This window comes from Corvus cornix, chromosome 18, assembly GCF_000738735.6.
Source record: "Corvus cornix cornix isolate S_Up_H32 chromosome 18, ASM73873v5, whole genome shotgun sequence".
Taxonomy (NCBI): domain Eukaryota; kingdom Metazoa; phylum Chordata; class Aves; order Passeriformes; family Corvidae; genus Corvus; species Corvus cornix.
Genome location: NC_046347.1, coordinates 4,815,344 through 4,838,549, shown reverse-complemented (window position 1 = coordinate 4,838,549; position 23,206 = coordinate 4,815,344). Strand labels below are relative to the sequence as shown.

General features: G+C 47.8%; 2 protein-coding genes across 6 annotated transcripts in view; one reads left to right on the top strand and one right to left on the bottom strand.

Moving 5' to 3' along the window:
* Positions 1 to 476: 476 nt before the first annotated feature.
* LOC104694385 (histone H3.3A) lies at positions 477 to 2,181 on the bottom strand. The gene is made up of 4 exons (XM_039562312.1): positions 2,067 to 2,181; positions 1,496 to 1,637; positions 1,266 to 1,419; positions 477 to 1,178 (listed from the first exon to the last, which is right to left on the bottom strand). Exons 2-4 carry the CDS (start codon positions 1,621 to 1,623, stop codon positions 1,050 to 1,052), a joined length of 411 nt encoding a protein of 136 aa, XP_039418246.1. The 5' UTR covers positions 1,624 to 1,637; positions 2,067 to 2,181; the 3' UTR covers positions 477 to 1,049.
* A 3,550-nt stretch (positions 2,182 to 5,731) lies between these two features.
* Positions 5,732 to 23,206, top strand: part of UNK (unk zinc finger) — a 45,125-nt gene continuing 27,650 nt past the window's right edge. For 2 of the 5 annotated variants that reach the window (XM_039562309.1, XM_039562304.1), the window contains exon 1: positions 5,734 to 5,909. In XM_039562309.1, coding sequence (XP_039418243.1) covers positions 5,812 to 5,909 — 98 coding nt within the window. In that variant the 5' untranslated portion in view covers positions 5,734 to 5,811. Of the gene's footprint in view, positions 5,910 to 23,206 lie in introns of all 5 variants that reach the window. The other 3 variants (XM_039562306.1, XM_039562308.1, XM_039562305.1) reach the window with 3 other exon arrangements.

The window sequence follows — 23,206 nt, the reverse complement described above, 5'->3', positions numbered from 1 at the left end:
ATCCCATGGAGCACCCAGCCCATCTGCTCCCAGGGTGTATAATTAGCTGTTCTCCTTGCACACCATCCCACTGAGCTGATCCAGGACTGGCACAGCCCCAGCCCCTGGGAATGCTCCCCCACACCTCAGCACCAGCACTGCTTGGGAACAGCCAGACCCATCCCAATTCCAAAATAAACTTTCCCTGCATCCACTGGAAAGAAGGAAAGAACTAAGAGCTGCGTTTGTGCCCTAATTAGAGAAAAGCCCCCCCAGAAAGCTGCTGCAGCCTCAGCCAGTCCTCCTGGATCCTACAGAGCATCATCAAAATCTCCAAACAGAACATCAAAATCTCCAAAATATTCCAGAAGTTCTCCAGTCTGTTGCCAGCCGAGGTTAAGTAGCCACAGCAGCAGCCCAGGATTACAGGAAGCTGTAGGAGGGGAGGCAGAAGCATCTTCAAGCCCATTCAAACCAAATGACAAAGACTCCTCACATGTGAATGTAAAACATTTAATTTAAAAATGTTGACACTACAATATATAAAATAGCTATTATAAATGCACATAGTGTATTCTATAGCTGCCAGGTTTACGTTTTTAGGAAACTGTAAGTTACACTGTGGTTAAGACTTGTAGTTTCACCCTCTGAAGGAAGTCCACATTTGATCACAGTGATGCATGGTCAGACTAACAGCCCCAATTGTTAAACACTTGGATCAAGTCATAACCAGTTTTATTGCAAAAGGACCCTGTACACATTTATATCAATTCTAGTACCTTACAAGTTTATCTACCCAACAAGTCATTAACATACAGAAACATGCATGAGAAGCAAGAAAGAACACCCATCCCTTCTGCATATTAGCAACTTGTCACTCCCGAGCCCGAGGCTCAACATCACTGAGGTTTATGTGAACAGTCACTTTTAGCATTCATCCTGAGTGAAAGATGGAATGACTTAAGTACAAATGCAACATATTATAAACAATTTCTTACAAAAAAAGTCACAAATTAAAACCAAAGTATTTTACAGAATTAACTACAAAACACCATAAAAACAGCCTTCACTTAAGCCCTCTCTCCCCGTATCCTGCGAGCCAACTGGATATCTTTGGGCATGATGGTGACTCTCTTGGCATGGATGGCACACAGGTTTGTGTCTTCAAACAGACCCACCAGATATGCCTCGCTGGCCTCCTGTTTCAAGAGCACAAGAAGAAATGTTGTTAGAAACGCTCAGCGCAGCTCCCCCAGCGCCGCGGCCCAGCCGGCCCTCAGCAGTACCTGCAGCGCACCGATGGCTGCACTCTGGAACCTCAAATCTGTTTTGAAATCTTGGGCGATTTCCCTGACCAGCCGCTGGAAGGGCAGCTTGCGGATCAGCAGCTCCGTGGATTTCTGATAACGACGGATCTCACGGAGCGCGACGGTTCCCGGCCTGCATGGAAGAGGGAGGAGGGGGCGGTGAGGCGGGGCAGGGGCTGCGGCAGCCGGGGCCGAGGCGAGGGCCTTACCTGTAGCGGTGAGGCTTCTTGACGCCGCCGGTAGAGGGGGCGCTTTTCCGGGCCGCCTTCGTGGCCAGCTGCTTGCGCGGCGCCTTCCCCCCAGTGGACTTGCGGGCGGTCTGCTTTGTACGGGCCATTTTTCCTCACTTACCTACAGAGACAGGCACGCGTGACACGGGGCCCAGCTCTCCCCGTCACCCCCAAGCTCGACGAAACACCAGCCAATCCCCTCAAGCTCCAAATGCCCCCCTCCCCCGCCGCGGGCAGGCGGCCAGCGGCCTCCCCCGGGACGGGAAGGAGGAGTCACGGTTACCCCACCGCCCCCGCCTCGCGGCCCAGCCGCTCCCTTCCCCGGGGGAAGCGGACTGAGTCACGCCGCCTCCTCCTTCCTCCTGGGCCGCCCCGGGGTGGGGGGGGGGGGGGGGAGGAGGCGCAATGGAGGGGGATGGGAACCGGCCGTGACTCAGGGCACGTAGGCAAGGCCCGGCCTGTGCATCGCGCTCCGGGAGGACGCAAGGCCGCGAACGGCCACACAGCACCGCCGCCCCGCTTCGGGACGCACCCGCTGTCCAGTACTTACCGGTAAGAAGAGAAGGAAGCGCCGGTGTCGGTAGCGCTGCGCGCCGAAGCCTCTGCGCTGTAGTACTACCTCGAGCCGCTCCTCAGCCGCCGCGCCGCTCACTGCGCCCTCCCCGCCGCGGGGACACGCATTTTATAGTGGGGGCGCGCGCGCGCCGCGGTGACGTCACAATGCCTGCAAGCAACGCGCCGCGCTATTGGCCGGGACCTCCGCCGGCGCCGTCGCGTCACCACACACAAAGGCCGTGCTCCGGTTCCCCGGCGCTGATTGGGCGCGCGGCCGAGCGCTGATTGGTTGTTAAAGTAGGCTTCCGATTGGGTGTTGAGAGGGGAGAAGGAGCCAATCGGTGGCGGGTGGGCGCTCTGCGCGCTGATTGGACGAAACGGGGCAGGGTTTGGATCCTACCCTTTGTTGCGAAGCTCCACAATGGGAAGTCAATAGGAGCGGGGCGAGCGGCGCCGGCGCCGCGGGATTCCCCGGGCACCCCGGCCGGCCCCGGCCGCCCCCGCCGCGGAGCGCCGGCCCCGGCCCCGGCCTGCCGAGCGGAGGCGGCCGGCGGGGGCTGCGAGAGGCGAGGGCCGGGCCGCGGGGCCCCCCCCGCCTCCGCCCCCTCTCCCCCGGGAGCCGCCGGTGTGCGGCCGCTCGCCACCCGCGCTCGGGGGGTGTCCGTAGGGGCGAGGGGAGGCTCTCGCAAGGGAAGGGCGGGGGGAGTCTGGCGGCGCCTCCGGCATTTCTTGCCTGGATTTATCATTCCAGGTGGCAAGGAAGGGTTGTGACGGGACTTGGATTCGCAGTGGGCAGCGGGGCTGGGATGTGAGTGCCCCGAGTCAGAGCCTGACCTTTGGCCCTGGGAAGGGAGCATTCAGGAGTTGGGGCTCAGTCCCGCTGCGCTGCCATTCCCCAAATTACTCTGACTCTGTGGGTCACCTTCATCCCCAAAGCGAATCACAAAGTTTCATTGCAAGTAGAAATCCAGAATCCATGCTCCCTGTTGGTACCATCTTAGCTTTTAGCTCCCTAAGATAAATAACAATTCAGTAAAAAAAACTTGTCTTTTGGGGGAAACTGCTTCCTTAAGTTATACCTTGATTTGTATCACTATTTTACTGTGTTTGCACTGACTGTGGAGGCAGGTCGCTGCACCCAAGGGGAGGCTCCCAGGATCAAGAAGAACAGGTCCCAAATGCCCTGCAGTTGTAGCACGTAGGATATGGAGGGAACACAAACAGACGCTCCCAAAGGCGTCTGTGAGCTTCCCAAAGCGGAGTGCAGCTGGAATCGCTCTCTGCATGAGGCTCTGCATCCTCAGCTCTGGGTCAGTGCTGGCCTGGTGGGAAGAGCCAGGATGGAGCTTGGCGTGTTGGGAACATGTCGGGAGAGTGTTCTGCTCCTCCATCCGCTCGGCCACTCCAGCAAACGTGGCACCGTGGTGTGACAGGGCCGTCAGGCTGGGGCTGCCCAAGGGACGTCGTCTCCCCTGCATCTCCCCTGCCTCTGGTCCTCATTTTCAGGTTAATTTTCTCTCTTCTAAAGGAAAATGTTAATTATTTATCAGAGGCAAAAAGCTGTGTATCCACGGAGTGGCTTGGGAGGTGTAAGTAAACATTCACTGCGTTGGTTTGGAAGATGGAAAGGGAAGAATTCCCTTTGAGTTCTGAGTTGTTCATGCTTTGGGAAAATAAAATTAGGAACCGGTTCTGGTGGTAACAGCGTTTAACACATTTAATTTGTTAGAGAGCTCGCTGCACTGCCACTAATGCCGGGAGACCAGGTGAAACTTTGTTACCAGGAGCTCAGAGGCTCCTCAATTATTTCCTTCTCCATGTTTTCCCAGCAATGGCTATTTGCACTTCTCGTTTTAGAGATACTTTAGATTTTTTTGGTCTCTGAAACCCTCGAGAAAAGCCAGGTGTCCTCTGGGGTGGAGCAGGGTGAGGGACAGGTGTACACACAGAAAGCGAGGAGAGCAAACCAGCACACGTTAGCAAAGGTGGGAGTAAATTCACCCTGGGCACATCACCTGGAGAGTCCTCAGGGTTCCCCCATCGCTTGGCAGGGCAGGTGTCGAGGTGTGAAACAAAAGACAACAGGAAGAGGAAACAGTGTCAGCACCAGGTTGTAGAGTAAATATCAGCCACGAGGGATTGGAGCCTGTGGCATCCAAATCCCCTTGGACAAAGGGCAGGTCGGTGGTGTTTTCAGTGTGATTCCTCAATAATTGAGTGGGTTTTCCAGCAGGTTCATGGCTGACAGTGGCTCTGGGTTGGGGGTACAGGTGTGTGTGGAGATATTCCCTGAAACACCTGCACACACATTGACTAAGGAAAAGCCCTGCTTGACCAGGAGCTGCATAATTACAGTGCTCCAGACTCCCAGGGAGGGTGGTTAGATGAATAAGAAGGTATTGATATCCTGTGACTTATTCCTGCATATGCCTAGAAATAAGCTGCTAAATCACCTCAGGACAAGCGTGCCTGCAGTAGATACTAAATCAATGTAAATAGGAATTCTAAAAGTGATTTCCCTCCCCAAACCAGCTGCAGAGACCAGGCCTGAAGTTTATTATTAACGTTGCTCACCCTGCGTGCGCTGGCAGAGGTAAGAAAGGTGTTTGCCTGATAAATCCCGTGTACCCTTTCCCACACCGCTGGAGATCCCAGCGCCAGGAGCGGTTCTGTGCGGAGCCCCAGAGATCAAAGTCCTATTAAAAGAAACTCGTTATCATTTCCTCCCTTGGGAGAGAAGTTAATTGGCAGAGGAAGCGCTCCACATGGGAATTCGGCCGATTCCTTGGACACGGCTCCTTCGGGGGGGGGGTTTCTCCTAGGGCAGGACGGGGAGCCCGTGCTCCGATGTCCCAGCAGCCAGGTGCCATTGGTGTCACCTGCTCCGAGGTAGGTTTTCCACGCGCTCGCTGGGCCTTCCTCCTCCTCCTCCTCCTCCTCCTCCTCCTCCTCCTCCTCCTCGGGCTGCAGTGCTATTCCCGGGCACTTCCTGCACGGCGTTGTCCCGTGGGTGGGGAGGGCCGTGGAGCGGTGAGCGATGCCAGCACTAAAATAACCCACTGGCCGCGCTCCCGCGTCCACGCTCAGCCCCTGAGGAAGAGGAAGAAGGGAGGAGGAAGGAAGTGAGGCCGCCTGACACAAATAACTCCCCTCACCGGCCCCCCGGACCGGCCTCCCCCGCTCCCGTCCCAGGCTGCCTGGAAGGGCTGGGCCGAGCGGGCTGTGCCGCCCCCGGCGCCGGTGTCCCCCCGGGGTCGGGGTCCCCTCAGGGCTCCGTTGTCCCCCCGGGGGCTCAGTGCAACCCTGCGGCTCGCTCCTCACCCCCAGGGTTTCGGTGTCCCTCCAGGGGCTCGGTTCCCCCCGGGGGTCGGTGCCGTCCCTGGGCTCGGGGCTCCCCGGGCCCCAATCCCGCCCCACCACCGGGGGGCGCCGCGGCGCACCGCCCCACCGCCCCGCGCACTACACCTCCCGTCGCGCCCCGCGCGGCAGGAAGCGCGGAAGCCGCGCCGCCGCGGGGCGCCTCTGGGAGTTGTAGTCCCGCCGGCCGGAAGCCGCCGCCCGCCGCGTCCCGGGCTGGCGGGCGGCGCGCGCGCGGCGGGACTACAAGTCCCACCCCGCCCCGCGCGCCACCGGGGCGGCAATGGCGGTGGCGGCGCCTGCGCGCGGCGCCCTCCGTGCGGACCGCGCAGAGTGAATAATAAAGGTCTCCTCGGCGGCGGCGGCGGCGGAAGGCGGGAGGCATGTCCAAGGGCCCGGTGGCGGGTGGCCCCGCCGCGGCCGGGCCGGCGAGCGCCGCCAGCGCGCTGCAAGCGCAGCCCGAGAAGCCGCAGCACTACACGTACGTAGAGCCGGGAGCTTCCCCGCCGCCGCCCGCCCGCCCGCGCGCCAACACGCGCCTGACGTCAGCGTGCGGCGCGCGCGGGGGCGCGCGGGGGGACGCGCGGGCACCGGCTGGAACCGGCCTCGGCCGGCGCGGGCCGGGGGGGGGCGGGGGGAAAGGGAGGGGCGGGGGATGAGCGACCCCCCCCCCCGCAGCCCCCGTGATGCACCGGGGCCGCCGCGCCTCCCCGGAGGGTGAGGGGACCCCCGGACTCGCGGGTGACACCCCCGGCCCCTCACTCCCCGGTCCCTCCCCCTCGGGTGACACCCCCGCCTGGGGTGGGGGGTCCATCCCCCGGGATGTGAGGGCACCCCCGAGCGACACCCCCGATCCGTTCCCCGGGGGGTGAGGGGACCCGCGAGTGACACCCCTGGCCCCTCCCCCGTGGTGTTGGTGGACCGCGGGGCCTTCTGGTGACACCCCCGCCTGGGGTGGGGGGTCCATCTCCCGGGATGTGAGGGCACTCCCGAGCGACACCCCCGATCCCTCCCCCGGGATGTGACGGGACCCCTGGACTGGACTCTCGAGTGACACCCCGCCCAAGGCTGGGGTCTGTCCCACGGGATGTGAGGGCACTCCTGGATCCCCAGCTCTGACCCCTGCCCAGGCTGGGGGTCTGCTCCCCCGGGTGTCACCTGTGGGGTGGTGGTGCTTTGAGGGGTTGAGGTTTTGGTGAGCTGCCCCCCAGGGCTGTCACCCCCGTGCTCCATCCCCTGAAGGGTCCTGGGGGTTCCTCGGCACCTGTAGAGGGAAGGGTGAGGTGACAGGAGGTCCCCAGGGTTGCAGCCTCAGTGGTTGGTGGTGGAGGGTTCAAGCAGGTCCCTTTCAGGGCAGGTGTCTTTGGGAATGACACACGTGTGTGGAATATCCCCCTTGGAAGCGTTACACCGAAATCCCGATGAGCGTTTGCCCCATTCCTTCTTTTCCTCACACGCCACGGATGCGATGGGGCTGTGTGGGGCGCACCGTTGGTGTGCGTCACCTCCATTACTGGAGACGCTCCCTCAGGGAACACTTGTTGCTGGAATGTGTCTTTCCTAACCAAAGTATACCACTTCACTGCCTTGTCCCAAGGAAGCACAACCTGTTGAAGCTGTGTGAAGTTGGCCTGTGATGAGCTGTTGGAGTTGGAGGTTGTGGTGATGATATTCCCATTGCCTTGTGCAATAGGGATAATGGATTGGGAGTGAGCATTATCTTTGTGAGGTGGGCTGGCGATGGATGGGTATGGCTGGAAATAGGTCATGTGTTCCCTGTCCTTAAAAGAGAAAAGTTTGGGACTGTTCCTCATGATCAAAATATGTGTGCTGAACCGTTTGCCCTTATCATTTTAGGGTGTTGTCCTACAAATACCCTAGAAATACCCGTATCTCTCTGGCTTGTGTCGATGCCCCCACCCAAAGTAAGACGTGTGCTCTGTGTGCTTTTAATTTCCATTTTCATAAAGTTGGTGGTGGACTTCCCTGCATCCATGCTGTGATACCTGGAATAAAAAGAGCTTTGAGGAATTCACAGGCATGGTTCTATACAACCTGTGTGCCTGCTGCTGGGATCACAGGCTGCCTGCCACCCCTTTCCTTCAGGTTGTTTGGAATACTGTGGCAGAGTGAGGGCTTCCAGGTTTTACTGTCATCGTGAAGATCCTGTCATGATCTTTAGGGAACTGTCAAGCCACAGTCTTGTAGGTTGCGTAGTTTCTGGTGCGGTCTACAAGTTTGACAGTTTTATGGGGGAAATGGGCATGGAAGAGTCTACTGGGAATCTTGCTGTAGGGAAAAAGAGGGAAGAGGAGCTGCCCGTAGAGGTGGAGTTCACTTTCTCCAGTGATGGAGAAAGAATCAGTCAAAAGCGAGAAGGAAAAAAAGGAGATGAGGTTGCGAAAGTGTGAGGACACTGGATGGAGGAAGATGAAGGTGATAACTTGGCTAAGCATGACCATGGAAACAAGGATGTCAAGTATTAAGAAAAATAGAGGAAGAAAGACTTCAAGAAGCAGGAGGAGATTGGGAAAAAGGAGGGAAATGGGACAGCATGGAGCAAAGCTGGTGGTGCAATTAGCTTCTTTACAGAGGGGCAAAACTTGTGTTTTGAAGATGGATGCTAAAAATACTTCAGTGAAAACAGTTGCAGAGGAGCTGAATAACCATAAGTGAAAGATGGGTTTGGGGGCTGGTGAGTGCTGACAGCGGGATGCGAGCCATCCTTCGGAAGTCTAGGATGTGTACACTGGGTCACATCAGACTGTAAACCTCCTCCTGATAACATATGGGAAATTATTTGGTGGTCGCTCATGTGAACAAGTTGTATGTTGTCAAAATGTAAATATTTTCTTCCTTTTTTTTCCCCCTTAAATACAGTTTGTTTCCATAAAATGACACAAAGGTTACAAGTTGTAAACTCAAGTAAGCTTAATTATCTGCATACTTTGCTGTTCCCTGGGGACAGGCAATCTGGTGCTGGGGATCTCTTGGAAAGTTTTGGTTGTATTTGTAAGGAAATGTTCCAATTTCTGTATTAGTGTGGATTTCTAAATTCTTGGTGTTACTTGCGTGAGATTTTTTAGATACTTTAGACCTCAGTTCTTCTGTCAGGAAGCCTTTATATTTACTTTAGATGTTCAGCAAAAGAAAATGTGGGAAAAAATAAAGCTGGTGATGCTCTCTCACACCTTTTTCGCTGTTTGTTAGCAGAAGAGGCCAAACTTCCATGATTTGTGTCCTTTGGTAGTAGTTGTAGCGTGCAGCTGGATATTCCTGGAGACAAGTCACTGGTAGATGCCAAACTTTGCTGTTTAATTATGGATGGCGTGCTCCTTGTCTGGGGATCTGGTATTCCATTTGTAGAACCCAAGTGAGTAACAAAATACTCCGTGGCTGCTGCCGTGTTCTCCCCGGGTGGCTGGATTAGATGTTGTTCCTGCATGGGGCTGCTTTCTGTGATCCTGCAGCTCCCGTAGCGGGATGAGACCAGCGTATTCCCGGGAACAAAGGGGTGAGACAGGCTCGTTCCTGGAGGCTGCGATCAGCTTGGGGCGATGTGCTCTGTGGGGGCTGGATGGGAAGTGGATTTGGTTTGGGGTAGGCTCTGTCAAAGCTCAGCTGAGGGTTGGCTTTGCAGCGTTTCTCGGCTCTGTCTAGCACGTTATTTCTGCAGGTACCTCTGCCTTTAATGTGTATCTACACATGTGGGTAGAGCTTGAGTTGGAAGAAACTGAAAGCAAGTGCTCAGTCACTGGAGCTGTAGGTACAGAGTGCTCTGGGGTAGGTTTGTTTTGGTACAGTTCGTCCGTTCAGCTGCTGCCGGCGTGGTTGGTCTCAGTCAGACTTGATGCTTTAATTGTGAATTGTAAAGATTGTTTCCACTGCTTGGGTGTTTATTGATCTGGCAGAATTTAGATAAGTGAAAGTGGAGCAGCCCTCTGTTCACTGTGCATTCACCTGAAAGTCAGTTTAATAACTCTGCAGGAAAGCAAACGTTCAGGTGGAGATAAATTAACCCATTTAATAAAAAAAACAAAGAGTCCCTTCAGTCTGCTGCATTCAGAGTACACACGCTCAGAAGTGGCCTGGAAAATACTCTGATTTAGGTGATAAACTCTTCGGGACACAGATTCATTGTGCATAACCCAAGTCATTGCTACTCAAGACATTTGTCTTGAGTGTGCCCATCTTAAATACAAGCAGCACTCTTGGAAGCGACCCTCAGGATTCCGTGTCCCGACCGGCTGTACCCTCACTTGAGTTCTGGGTGAGATGCCTGGGAGCACATCCTGTCCTCTTTTGCAGTGCATCAAGATAAGCGTTGTGATTATGCAGCATAAAAGGCAGAAAACTTGTCTTTCCTTTTGCACAAGGAGAGGAATTGTGGGAAATTCCTGAAGGATTAGTACCCTGTAAGTTGGGCTGGAGCTGCATCTATATGGCTGGTTGGGCTGTCCTGTAGTGACTGCTGGCTTGTGCTCACCCAAGCTTTGTCTTGCAACCATTCTGTTGCCATTTAGGCATGGAAGGACCAGAGGAATCAAATGAAGGACATTGTAAATGGGAATGAAACGGAGCTAGTGCAATACTTCGGCTGTAACTGAAATCAAAGACATTCTTGTGTCTGCACTGGGCCTTGTCAGGTGGTTTCTTGGCCTTAAATAGGAACTCAGATTAGGACAGTGATGGAAATACGGGTGAAGAAGAAGTAAAATTACCAAGACCATAGGTGTGCTTATTTGAAGTCTTATTTATCTCAAAATCTTACGTGTGAATTCTTACTCAAAACCAACATCACTCAAAAACTCACCTCGGAGCATTCATGGTAGCAGAGAGTAATCCTTATCTTCTTATCAGTGGATGGTGTCTTACCACTAGCAGAGCAAACATGACATGCCTGGTCTCAAAGGTGCAGACTGAGAGTCTGTGGGAAGAAAACCAAAAACCAGATGTGTAGCTAGCAATTTTTCAGGATTGCTGTTTGCTCTTCCAGGGCCCATAACATTTGCCTGCACAGTCTGTTAGATTATACATTTGATGTGTTTGAGTTAGGTGGTCTTCACACCCTTCTGGATGAGTTGAGGCTTTGGATATTGTTTTTAGAAACCTTTTGTGTTCTTTTTAAGCCATCAGGACTCTTAAAATAACAAACTGCTGCCCTAATTCTGCTTTGGTTTTACTGGTGATAACCCTTAGATCAATAAGTTGATATGGACTTATACAAAAAGTAGGAACTAGGCCTGTTGTTTAAACAAAAAAAAACCCACCCTCAACAAAACAAAGAAAAAAAAAAGCCCAAATAACCCAGAAAACAAAAACAACAAAAAGAAACCCAGGTGGTTTTAGGTTTCAGATTTGGTAGTACCTTTGGAGAAAGCACAGAAGATGTATAATATATTATATTATTATTGTATTGTGTACAATGTAAGGGAATACCCTTAGGAAAGCACAGAGTGAGTCAATACTTCTAAACCTGGGACTTACCAGTGGTCTATTACATCATTACCTGTAAATGTCATCTTATCAGGGAAGTATAAGCTGGTTGTTATTATTATTGCTGGTTTTTGAGTCTGTGTGAACTTCACTGAATGCATGTCCACTGCCAGCTGTTATTAGGAAGTGTGAATAGTTACAGGAAGTTGGAAATATAAAGTGCTGGAGTGTGAACAGGAAGAGCTGCCTTCACAGTATGCTCTCACCACCGAACACATGTGATGAAAAGGACATTTCAGATTTTATGGTTCTTCAAAGGCCAAGTGCTGAAAAGCTGCAGCTTGAGAGAGGGGCTGGCGAGGGGTGTTTGTGCCCAATCTGTGCCCTAAATGTGTCAGTGCAAAAAGGGGTTTTTCCCTGTTGTTGAAGTGGGGCTGGACCTGTGGTTTGCTTGCTGCATTTCCACTTCTTCACTACTTCTGGATATCAGTCTGACAGGGAATTCGCATATGGATAACTGCTCTAGAGGTGTCACATCAATATTTTGCAGAGTAAAAAGCTTTGTGTACTGCTGTGACGTTTTCAGAATTAGTTTTGGTCTGGCAAGGTTTGGTGTTCCAAAAATCCAAAACTCTGAAAGAGGAGAGGGATTCAATGGTGCGGAATTGTTCTAATGTGGAAGATGTTTTTTTAATTTTTAATGTAATGAAATGTATTATGTTGATGGTTATATGTTGCTTACATTAGCACATAGGATAGTTTTTTGTGGCATGGGAGGCAAAATTAAAGTTAATCATTGTTTTAGAAAATCTAGGACCTGGTGATTCTGTGGGTCCCTTCTGGTTCCGTTTATTCTGTGATCCTGAGAACCTCAGAGCTCAGTGTTTCCCATTATACCAGTTTTTCTCATTTTGTAAGTTTATGTATTGTCTGTGTTTTTTATATTGCCTGGCTTTATTTTAAGGAAAATTCTGTTGGAATTTAACATTTTATTGTCTTCAGATCTATTCTTCTTCCAGAATAAGGTTTTACGAACTTCGAGGAGCAGCTGAAACACTCAGCCTTTTTCTTCCAAGGGGTCTGACCAGTGTCCTTGGGAAAACCTTCCCGCAGTGCGTTCCAGCATCCCTGCCTGGCTGCTTGCTGGATGTCTCTGCCCCTGTGACAGCGTGGCAGGAGGGAATGTGTCAGGACATCAGTTAATCACACTTACTGTGTGGCATATTAGCATGAGCTGTCACTGGGGACTGTGTTAATGCACCCGGCTGAGCCTGGGCAGGGGCACGGCCCTTCTGTGGTCCTTGTTAAAGGAGCTGTAATTTCCAAGAGAGGAGCAAAATAAAGAGGCAATACTGTCTTTAATTGCTGTGTTGAAGCTCGTGAGAACCTGCTTGTCAGACATGAGGAGCCACGTTCACTTTCAGAGGATGCTGAGGAGAGGTTTTGTTCCTTTCATTAACTTTCTGCGTTTAAAAACTTCATAAATCTTTTTTGAAAGCAGCACAAATAGGCTGAAAGAGATGGTGAGAAGTTATCTGGTCCCTTTGCTTAAGAGTTGCCTACATCAGTTCAGCTAAGATTTTTTTTTTGGTCTAATTGTCATTGATTTTTAATACTGTGTCAGTTTCTTCTTTAAACTGGGTTTTGATGGAATTGTGAATTATAAGAGGGAGTAAATCACAGCAGCTTCTATCTTATAAAGAATTTATGTACTCTATAAACTTTCTGTAGTGTTCAGCACATCACTTGCAAATCAGGTACAGAGCTGTTGCTGAAAGCTGTGTGTGCACAGAGCCAGCCAGCAATTCCCCCCCAGTGTCCTAAATTAATGGGTGGTCACGTGTCAGCAGGCTGTGGAGCAAGTGCTGTTTCTTAGCTACCTTCTTTCCCTCTAATTTATTGAGAGAGAGTTTGTCTTTTATATCAGGGCATCAAAAATACAGAGCCTCAGCAGAAGGATGCATAGGGAGGCTAAAGGCTTGTACCTTTCCAAACTCCTCCTAGTGCTGACAGCCAATTTAGATGCTTGTGATGATTTTCTCAGCAATCTCTTGTCTTGTGTATTTTGATCAGTGCTTGATGCAGTTAATACCAGCTTGACATTTGAAATATCAGTTGGAATGAATGTTCCCTTGAAATGAATACCAACAATTCCTTCTCTCCTTAGCTCTGGTGCAGGCTGGCTTCTGACTCACAGACCCTCATCCTGCTGTAGTGTTCATTCAAGTTTAGGAGGTGATTGTTACAACAAGGAAAGCTCTAGGTCTTATTTGAAAGAGATATTTTAAGCAATTTTAAATGCTAAAGTGCAGTGATGGCAATAAAAGAGCCAGATCACTGAAATGCTCAATACTGGCCTGATTCTTATCTCTTGTTAGAAGTCAGAGACATTTAATTGAATTAAGATGTCAGAACAGTGGTAGAAAAGAAACTTGCACTGAATTTGTGGTCAGACAAGAAAAGTCTCATACCATCTCTGACTATCTGTTGGTCAAAATGGCAAATCCATTTCAGTGAGCATATACTGCCTTCCTTAGACTGATGGCACTGTTAAGTGAAGCTAAGAAATTAGGGTGGGATGACTTTTTATCACTGTATGCCTAGAATTTGTTTTGATTAATATGCAGTCATTGCCATATGGAAAGGGAATTAGTTTTTTGAAACTATTCTGGATGAACTTGGAACTAGAATTTTGGGGTTGGTACTGGATGATCTCTAAGGTCGTTTTCAACTCAGGCCATTCTATGATTTTAAAATTCAAAAATTTAATTCAAGAAAAAGAATTAAAGTCAGTATTATTTGTTATCCTTTGTCTTCAGAATGTCACCACAGCTCAAAAAGAAGCTGTCAGTCCACACCCAGTGTGCTCAGAGGTGATTTTTTTTCTCCTCTAAAGTTTTCAATAGACCGTGAGTTTTCATTGATGGCACTTGACTGCTACTGTCATAGCAGAAATACAAACAGCAGATGCCTGAGGACAACTGTGCAGCTTTACAGCAACAAAAAAAAATATTGTTTGCACATTTAAAATATCATGAGAGTGCCACCAGTTTTATCCATGTATTGATTAGTCAAAGTGGGAAGGGGGAAGTGAGAAGTTGTGGCATAGCCTGGGGTTTGCCTGCTTTCCCCTTGGAGGAGAGCTGGTGTTAACCTGCAGTGGTGCTTCTTTGGACACCAGAGTGTGCAGGACTTTTATTCAGACATGTGCCTGCCTTGTGGAGTGTTGAAAGAGTCCACTGGGCCACAGCAGGCACAGATGAAGTCTGATTTGAGTGCTGAGCGGAAAAGAAAATCGATTGAATGGTTGACATTGATTCTTCAAAATCTACCAGTAAAGGTCGGCTTTTATCTTTGTGCTGGCACATGTGTTATGGATGCAGGTTCATGCTTGTTAGATAATCACCGTGTTTTGTTTCAAACTCACAGCAGAAAATGTCTGTTCACAAATGAAAGCCTTTCCAAAGAGGCTGCTGCAAATCTGGTTGGTGTTTAACCTGAGAAGAAGCAGATGCTGTTTCATTTCCAATGTAGATTGGGCTGGGTGAGAGCACTATAGACCTGTCATGTCACGTGGAGCTTTGGTTGTCTGGTTTTGGTCCTGTGTAAATACAGCCTTTCAAACAGCTCATGTTCTGTCTTAAAAGTGTTCTAAGTGTGGGGCTGCAGTTGATCTATGAGCTGTCTGTTAAATCAGGAGGGTCTTGGCATGGCCAGGAGAGGGAAGGCTACTGTGCTGTGTTTCCAAAGCACCTCTCTTGAGACACGATGTTGAGGCTTAGCTGGCTAAAAATGCTCAACATTTGCATGCTAACAATCTGCAGCTGAAAGCCTGAGCTGTGGAATGGCTTGTATGGAAATAATATTTTTCTGAATTGGCCATTATGAATTCTTGCATGTGGGATGTTTTGTTTTAGGGAACTAGCAGAGTGAGTAACACAAGTTTTCAAACAGCCCAGCCCTGTTCCCAGCCTTCCCTGGTGTTTCTGCAGTTGTAAGCCCTGGGTAGGCTTTGTTAGTGCTTGAATCGGTGGTGAGAGAAGTACAGTGTGGAAAAAAAGCTTTACTGGAAACTGGAACTTGAATTTTTACAGCACAGGACATCAGGGTGTTATTCAGACTTTTATTTATTGTACCAAACCTGGTGTGTGTTAACCTTCCTTGGGCTCTACCTTTCTGAGGCTACGAATGCTAACACTGAGATAAAGAGGTATTGTCTACCCCATCCATAAGAGATGGGATAATATAAGTTAATATGTGAGTTAATATAAGAGAGAAAATTTATCTGCCTATAAGCTGAATAAATGACCATAATAGATAAGCCTGGGAATGGATGTTTTTGTGATGTAATTAGCAGTAAAATATTTAACTGCTCATATTTAAGCATATGTTGATATATTGTGCTGACAGCTAAAGCACGTACAGACCATCAGCAGTGTGCAGCTGTGTGGATGCAGTGAGCTCCAGTGTTTTCCCTGCAACAGGCTCAACTCACGTTACTGAAAAATAATTATTTCCATATGATCCTGTTTTCATAGACTCAGCACTTACACAGGTGTCATAGGGAAGGATTAATGACAACTAAATGGTTTGTGGAGCAAAAACCAACCCAGAGAGGGCTGAGGGTTGTCTCCATTGGGGTGATCCATGTTTGAAAACAGAGAAATGTGCTTTAGGCACAGTTTACATAAACTAGTGGTGTCAAATTGCAAATATGTCATTTAAACTTGGAAAAATAGGCTGTGTGTTTAAAACATTGCATGAACTGCCTAAATATTGAGTTAATTTTGAGGTCATGTCTAGTACATATTCATGGCCAAGTAATTTGGGGAAAGAAGGAGAACTAACTCAAGGAAATGTAAATGTAAGCTCAAGGCTTTATGCAGAATTCTGGATCTTGGTGAATGGCTTTTAAGGAAATGCCTCTGAAGTGTAGTGCCATTAAGTGTTTGCCTTTGCCAGTGCTTGGGTTGTTTTAATTAAAAAGGTGAAAGCTCTGTGTAAACAAACAGTTGCGTTTGAAATGGATTTTATTGGTATGACTTGGTTATATACATTTCATGGTCTGCTGACGCAACAAGTGCCTGCTTTTTAAAGACAGCACACTGCCAAAAAATTACTCAAATTGCTTTATTTGTCAGGTTTTGAGTGACACAACTCGAGGGGTGCCAAGCAAGGGGATGCACAGCTCCCAGGAAGTCTGAGCAAGCACCTCTTCCCCGACACCCACAGACAGGAACACAGTTGTGACTCGAGCAGCTCATGTCTTGGCTGCTCACAAATGTGAGAAATGTGCATTTTATTGAGTTAACTCCAGGTTGAAAGCCTTGATTTTTGTTCCTTATCAGGACAGTGTTGGTGAGCCTCTTAGCTGCAGCATGGCATTTCTCTCCAAACAAAGCCATTTTTGCTATAACTGTGGAAACCAAACAATGTTTTGCCTGAAGCTGGTGTAAGTCTGTCTTCCTATGATGGGCTGGCACTACACAGTAGTGCTTCTCTGTTTTCCCTTAGTTTTTCAGTGTAGCCAAGGCACAACTGTTTTCCTGACGTTTTCCTTTTAATTGAAAAACATCCTGATTGTTTCTGATAGTTGCCAACACGTGTTATTTTTAGCCTGAACTTTTGCAGTCACTCAGTTATCTGTGAAGTATTGGTAGTACATAATTCATTCGTCGCGCCCGAAATGAATTCGCTGTGTTCTTGTCCAGCCTGTGATCTCCTTTGAAATCCAGAAATGGAGCTCCAGTAGGGATCAGGTTACTGTTGAATATGATTATTGTGCATTTTGGTGTGTTATCCCCAGTTTTCTGTAATCTAGCAGTTTGTAGTTTACCTTCTGCGGTACACGCTCTGCGTTTCCATTTATTTGGAAGCATCCAGCTCAACTTTGCTTGCTAAATCATTCAGATGCCTCGAAAAAGGAAGATTTGAGTGCTGCCTACCTATTTCTGCAACAAAAACTGGGGGAGCCATGGTTATGGATGTGAGCAGTTGTCATTTTGACCACTGAGGTACACAGTGAGTTATATGAAGTCTTAAAACAAAAAAGCTCCACAACCAAACAAACCCAACTCCATGCATCTGTAATAAGTCTCTCCAACTCTCACTTTCTTTACTTGCCCTTAGACTGACGTTATTGTCAAGCTCTAATGGAGGAGGGGAAATCTAACAGCTTTAAAATCACACACTGCTGTCTGCTGTGTGACCTTTTTCCAGTTGATGGTTCAATTTATTTAGGTGATAAAGAAAACACTGAGGCATGTGAAGTCTATCTTCTTGACAGATGTGAGCTTACTGAAACTTTTTCCTCATCCTTTTCTCCTTCCCCACATTCACGGTCAGCCTTTTGTTTTTATAAAGTGATCCATATATTTTTCTTTGAGATTTAAATGCTTTCTAATCTTTTCAAGGTTTACAGAAGTGCACCTGGCTGCTGAGGGTATGGAAAGGCAGATGGACTGATGGTTGTGGAGATGTCCTGAGAGAGATGTTTGCCTTTTGTGCCAAGTGGTGCATGGTGTGTGCAAAAAGCTTGGTGTGTGAAGTGTGAGGGCTTGGCCAGGTCTATGAGGTTATTTTTCTAAATACTGTTAAATGTGGAAAAAGGGGAAATAGCCAGTATTGGTGAGCCACAGTAGCTGAGAGACCTCATCTAGTGGGTGAGCATCCCTGAAAGAGGTTGGAAATAGATGATCTTTAATGTCCCTTTCAACCCAAAACATGCCCTAACATGGATTTCTGGTAGAACTTGATCAGAATTTTCCCTGAAATTATGATTAAAGCTTTCAGGATTGCTACTAAAATTGTTTGTTATTGTTTCACATTCAACATTGATTCATATGAGGCTCTGTTTCAATATTAAATTACATCTGCCGGTCAGTAAAAAAATATTGAAACAGACTTGTCTTGACTTCTGCTCGTACTGGAAGGACACTAAGCATTGCAGCGTTGTAAACCAGGCTGCTGGTGGTCTGCAGCTGCTGGTTCAGGGATTTGCTCCACTTGAACAAGGAACTACAACTCCCATGAAGTCAGATTGTTTCACATCTTCCCTCCCAAATTCCAAGAAATCTTGGGAGTTGAAGGTTCTGTTCCCTGTCAGGAAGCTTTGGATTGAAATGCCAGCATTTTCTAAGACATTGTGTGAGTGCTGGTATCAAACTCTCTGAATTATTTCGGAACAGTCCTATTCTCTGACTCTGTTTTTTCCTTGCCTATTCTGAAACACCTCCCTTGCCCCAAGAGCAAAAACTCCTGAGCAATGTCAGAGCTGCATATCATGGGTTTTCTCTATCAGTAATATGTTAAATGAAAGGTGCATTAGTAGGATTTTTATTGAGTATCCTGTTGGAATAAGTAGATTCTGTCATGCACCACTGACTCATTTCAATTGGAATACCACAGTTCAGTAAAAGAAAATAATTGAGTCATGGGTTTCTTACTTAAAGTGTGTCTGATATCATCTTTTGCAATATAATTCTATGAGGGTGAAATGAATTTAGAGAGCTGATTTAATATGGACAGCTCTTTTCCTCTTGTGTTGGGGCAGCTCTTTGAGCTTAAGAAGAAAATAGCAGTTTTGAAAATAATTTCCAAAAGATAAGCATTATTGAATTAGAAATATCAATATCTATAGTTAGATATTTTCTCCTGGGTTTTGCAGTGCTGTCTACTGAGCAGACAGTCTGTTGGATAAGCACAGCCTGGTTTGCTTCAGATAATTTTATCTGTGTTAGCTCAAACCACTAATTTAAATTTTTAAGTGAAGCTGGTGGGATATATATACATATACATATATACACTCACATATATACACACATATATACATATATGCTTGCTTTTTTTTTTTTTTTTTTCCCCTAACCTGAATTAGGAACACTTTCTCCATCCTGCTGTCTGGACAGATCAGTGCCACTCAGAGCTTCCAGAGAAGGAAAGCTGATGAGCAGCTGCAAGCAGTGACCTCTCAGTCAGACTGCATTTTTCAGGAAGGATGTGAACTAGGACCACCTGAGACTTTACAGAGAGGTCCATGGCCTCATGCAGTCCTGTCTGAAACAGCAGGACATGACTGATATAAAAATGCCAGCAAATGTCCCCAGCATTCCCATGTACTTTTGTGCCAGTGAAATGGCATTTTTGCCAGTGTGATACTTGGAGAGAAGACAGACACTACTAAAATAAATGGTAATGGCAGAAGAGCATTTTCTTCCTGATATGTGAAATCTTATCAGAAAAGTAAGACTTGGTTTGAAGAAAAAAACCAGAGCAAAACAGAAAAAAAACTCCAGACCAAAACCCAAGATAAAACACACAGCCTAAAAATTAATTTGTAGATTTGTTGTTAGATTTGCCTCTGTGGGCTCTTTTGTACAGTGGCTGAGAATCTCTGTACAGCCCTGAACTAGTAATTTCTAATATTAATGCTAATAATAAAGTGAAGTGCCCACAGCAGGCTGGACTTTACAGAAATGACCCAGGCCTGGGCTGTCTCCTCTGGGTTGGTTTGTTGTGACCTGGGAGCAGCTGCAGGGACGGAGCCCCAGTGACAGTGGCTGTGCCCTGAGTGAGGACCTGGTGTAAAAGCTGCTCGTAGTTTACACTGGTGTGACACCAGACAAGCAGTGCTGCTACAACCTCTCAGCACAGGCCTTTCTTGAGGTGCCACAGCACAGTTTCAGGGGTGTAAACACACGCCCACCCGTGTGTGGAATGTAGATGGTGGTGGTGTTAGATCTCACTACTGCCCTACATTTGCAGACCGTGTCCTAGTCTGGATTAGCCAGACAATTATCTGATGGCTTTCTCCCTGGTGTCATTCTGCTGCAGGAGGTTCAGGTCCTGTTTGTGAGCCTCTCTTTGGGCCCAAGAGGAATTTTGGCAGAAAGGGGGTTGACCTGGAAGAGCAAGAAGGGCTGCAAAGGAGAGGAGCTTGTCTTGGGACCTATGTAAGGATTTCAAACAGTGCAAGGGGTGTTGGAAGCAAAGCAGAGCCTGGCTTTGCATCACAGAAGCCACAAGAGTTTGGAGGAATTGGTTTTAATCTTTTCATTTCCTTGCTCCTTGATATTGTTTCTCTCCCCAGTCTTCCTGATCCCACTGTTACAAAGCCAAGACTGTCTTGGCATCAGTGTGCATCTTCCAGTGATTTCTGGGAGCTTTGGGTTAAGGCTTTTATGAGGAATTTGGAGCTCAGCTGTGCACTACCAGCACATTTTCCTGAATTGAGCTCACTCCACTGCATGTGTGACTTGGGTCAAGTTTGACAGGAAGCTGCAGCCCTGGAAGCAGGATGGATGCAGGAATTCTCTCATACCGAGCTGCTTGAGCACACCAATGTGAACCAGAACAGCTGCAGAAAAATGAGAGATCTCTGCACCAGCAGGCAAGGAGGGGACCAGGACATGGCTGCAATTGTGGAGAATAAAAATGAAACTTCTGGATTAGAATTTCTTCTTGGGTTCTCTCTTTGTTTGCTTTTTTCCCCTCCTTCTTTCTAGGTTTGAATTTTTTTTCTTCTTCCCCCACTCCACTCATCTTTTTCCCTGCAGCTCCCAGAGCAGGTTCCTGTTCCGTTCCTCCAGGGCAGAGGGGGAACTCCTGCAATTCCAAGCTGCAGAGGTAAACACTTGCTGCCCTGCCCTGGAGAGTCGAGCTGCTGCTGGCAATTAAAGACAGTGAGCAGCTCCCCACTAATATAAATTATTGCAGAATAATCACTGCCCCTTCCCTCATCCCAGAGGAAGTGGAATTTCAGCAAAGTAACATTGGGGTTTTTCTAATGCTTTGCTGCTCCTGTTGGTCTCCGGGAGTTCCTCAAACTACAAGAACCTCTCCTCTTGTCTTCCTAGGGAAAAAAACTTTCATTTCCAGTAGCCTCCATCCTGTTTGACAGCAAGTTCAGCTCAGCCTGGGGACTTTGATCTGCATTGTTCTGGCCAGTCTTGTCCTATTTGTTTAGAATTGCATTTGTCTTTGTTTACTAGGGCTCATAAATGATAACGTTTCCTCCAGGAATCTGGGTGTTGCTGTTGATGTTAATGTTGTATCAGAAGACAGTGCTATGTGCTTTCCACTTTTTAAAAATTACATGGGTATGAAGGTACAACATCTACTCACTTTTTTTTTTTTTTAACCAAATAAATATGGAGGTAGCTCCAATATAAAATAGGGGTAATAATTCTTCTGCCCCTCATGTGAGGGCTGTAGAGTTTCCTGAGAGGAGTTGAGAAATGCAGGTTATCGTTGCTGGATTTCCTCTTCCTGTACAGACACAGCGTTTGGCTGACATGCTGTGAAATGTGTACCAGTTTTCAACATATTTTCAGCTTCGAGGGTCATTCCAAAATTCCTTTTTTCAGCTGTTCTGGAAAAAAAAACATTAGAGAGACCATTGACACCAGAAGGATCTGTCATGACAGTGTTCTCTGCATTTTGTTTAGAGCCTTTGCAAAGAGGTTCCTGAAATATTAATGGCTTTCTGCTTTGTGAGACATCACATTGCGGTGGTGCAGGCTCTGTATCCTCTCTGTGTTCCCAAAACACATGTGGTTTACATGCCTTTTATTTATTTTAATACAAAGTGGCTGGTTGAGTGGTCTGTGTTCTCCCAGAGGAGCCAAAACTCACTTCATGGATCAAGAAAATAAAGGGCTGTAAGGCAATTTACCATTCAGGCTATTGTGGAAGAGGGTGATTTAAAACACTGTAGTGGCTTGGAAAAAAGGAAAACCCAAAGCAGTGATTGAAAGGCTTGAAATGACTGAGTTAATGTGACAACTCTCCTTTCCTCTGTTGGGTCTGTTGCAGAGGTGACTGTGCACAGTTAATGTCTGTGGAGCTCACTGGTACCTGTTTGCAGGACTTGCTTTGAAATTAAGAGTGAGACATTGTTTATTTAATAGAGAGCATTAAAGGATGACTTTCTGATGAAGCAAGTTAGGTGTTAAACACTTTTCAGGTGAACCATTTACTTATGTAATTATCTCTCATTTACATTTATTATAATGTTTCTCCAGGGAGTTTAGCCAATCATGAAATGCAATTAATTTTCAAATACTCTTCAGCAGCAATTGAGACACTAGAGACCGAACTCCCTAGTCACTGTGTACATTTTTAAACTTCCCTGCTAAAGGGGAGCAGCTACAGCTCAGCTGATTGTGGAGTTACTAAATTCTGGGATTTTTAAGTGTTTCATTTGGGCGTATCACAAATCTGGAGTGCTGGGCTTGATACCAAGGTTGTGTAAGCCTGGTATCTCCCCTTAGTTTCTGGACCATTGAGGAGGTTCAGGATGCTGTTCTTGAACTTAAGCCTGGCGCTGGGTGAGGATGGAGGAGTTAAAATGCTCTTGGTTTCTGTCTGGGATTCTGATTGCTGTATGATACTGGCTGGGGCTCGTAGCCAGCTGCATTGCAGTTTGTCCATGTGTAAAATGGGAGTAACACAAACCTCGTGTCTCTGAGGTGTCCGGGGAGCTGTGTGAGTGGAATCGACTAGTTGGTGATTGTATTGTCTGTGGACAGCATCGTCCTGCTTAAGGTTACTTAATTTGCTTTCTAACCAAAATGTTGTTGCAGTCATTTTTGTTCCAAGTCTTCCTAGTGTGCTGGTAAGATAAAATGATCTGTGGCATTCCACCTTCTACAGCTACTTGGTCCAACAACTTAGAAGGCTTTTCAAGAACGGATGAATTTACCGCAGCTTTTCAGCTTCCAGATGAATTGCTGGTGTGGCTGAAATAGGGATCTCCATTTGAATGGAGCTGGAATTGGGAAAAGGAGCAAAGTGATGTTGTTAGCCCTCACCTACGCCAAGCAGACCTGTTTCTGCAGCTGGCTCTGGTTTTTCTGCTGTTAAGCCTTGGGCCCCAGTGCAGATACTGTTCCAGCCACTCTGGATTGCAGGGGACAGATGGGCTTGGGTAGAGAAGGGCTTACAGCCGGCTGCAGAGGCTTCCAGCCCCGGGCATTCGTAGATTCCAAGCAGTGGAACCTGCAAATCTCACGTATTTAGAGGCTGAAGAAGAGAAGAGCTTTTATCCTTTCATGCTTGCAAAATCCAATGTAGGAAAGCTCTTGCCACTGATACTCCCTCTTCACAGCAAACAAATAAAACCACTTCAGTTGAATCTGCATTTTCCTGAGGCTTTCTCCTCAGCCGGGGTAAGGAGGAAAGGAGGCTTTATTTACAGATGTTGCTTTCAGAATGAGCCTAGCATTGTGATATTATCTGTAAACACATCTTTGGGCATCAGACATCTTTCCATTTGTTTAGAAGCAGGAGATAAAGACTGTCTGACATGGGAATGAATGTTAGACAAATTCCTACACTCCTTTT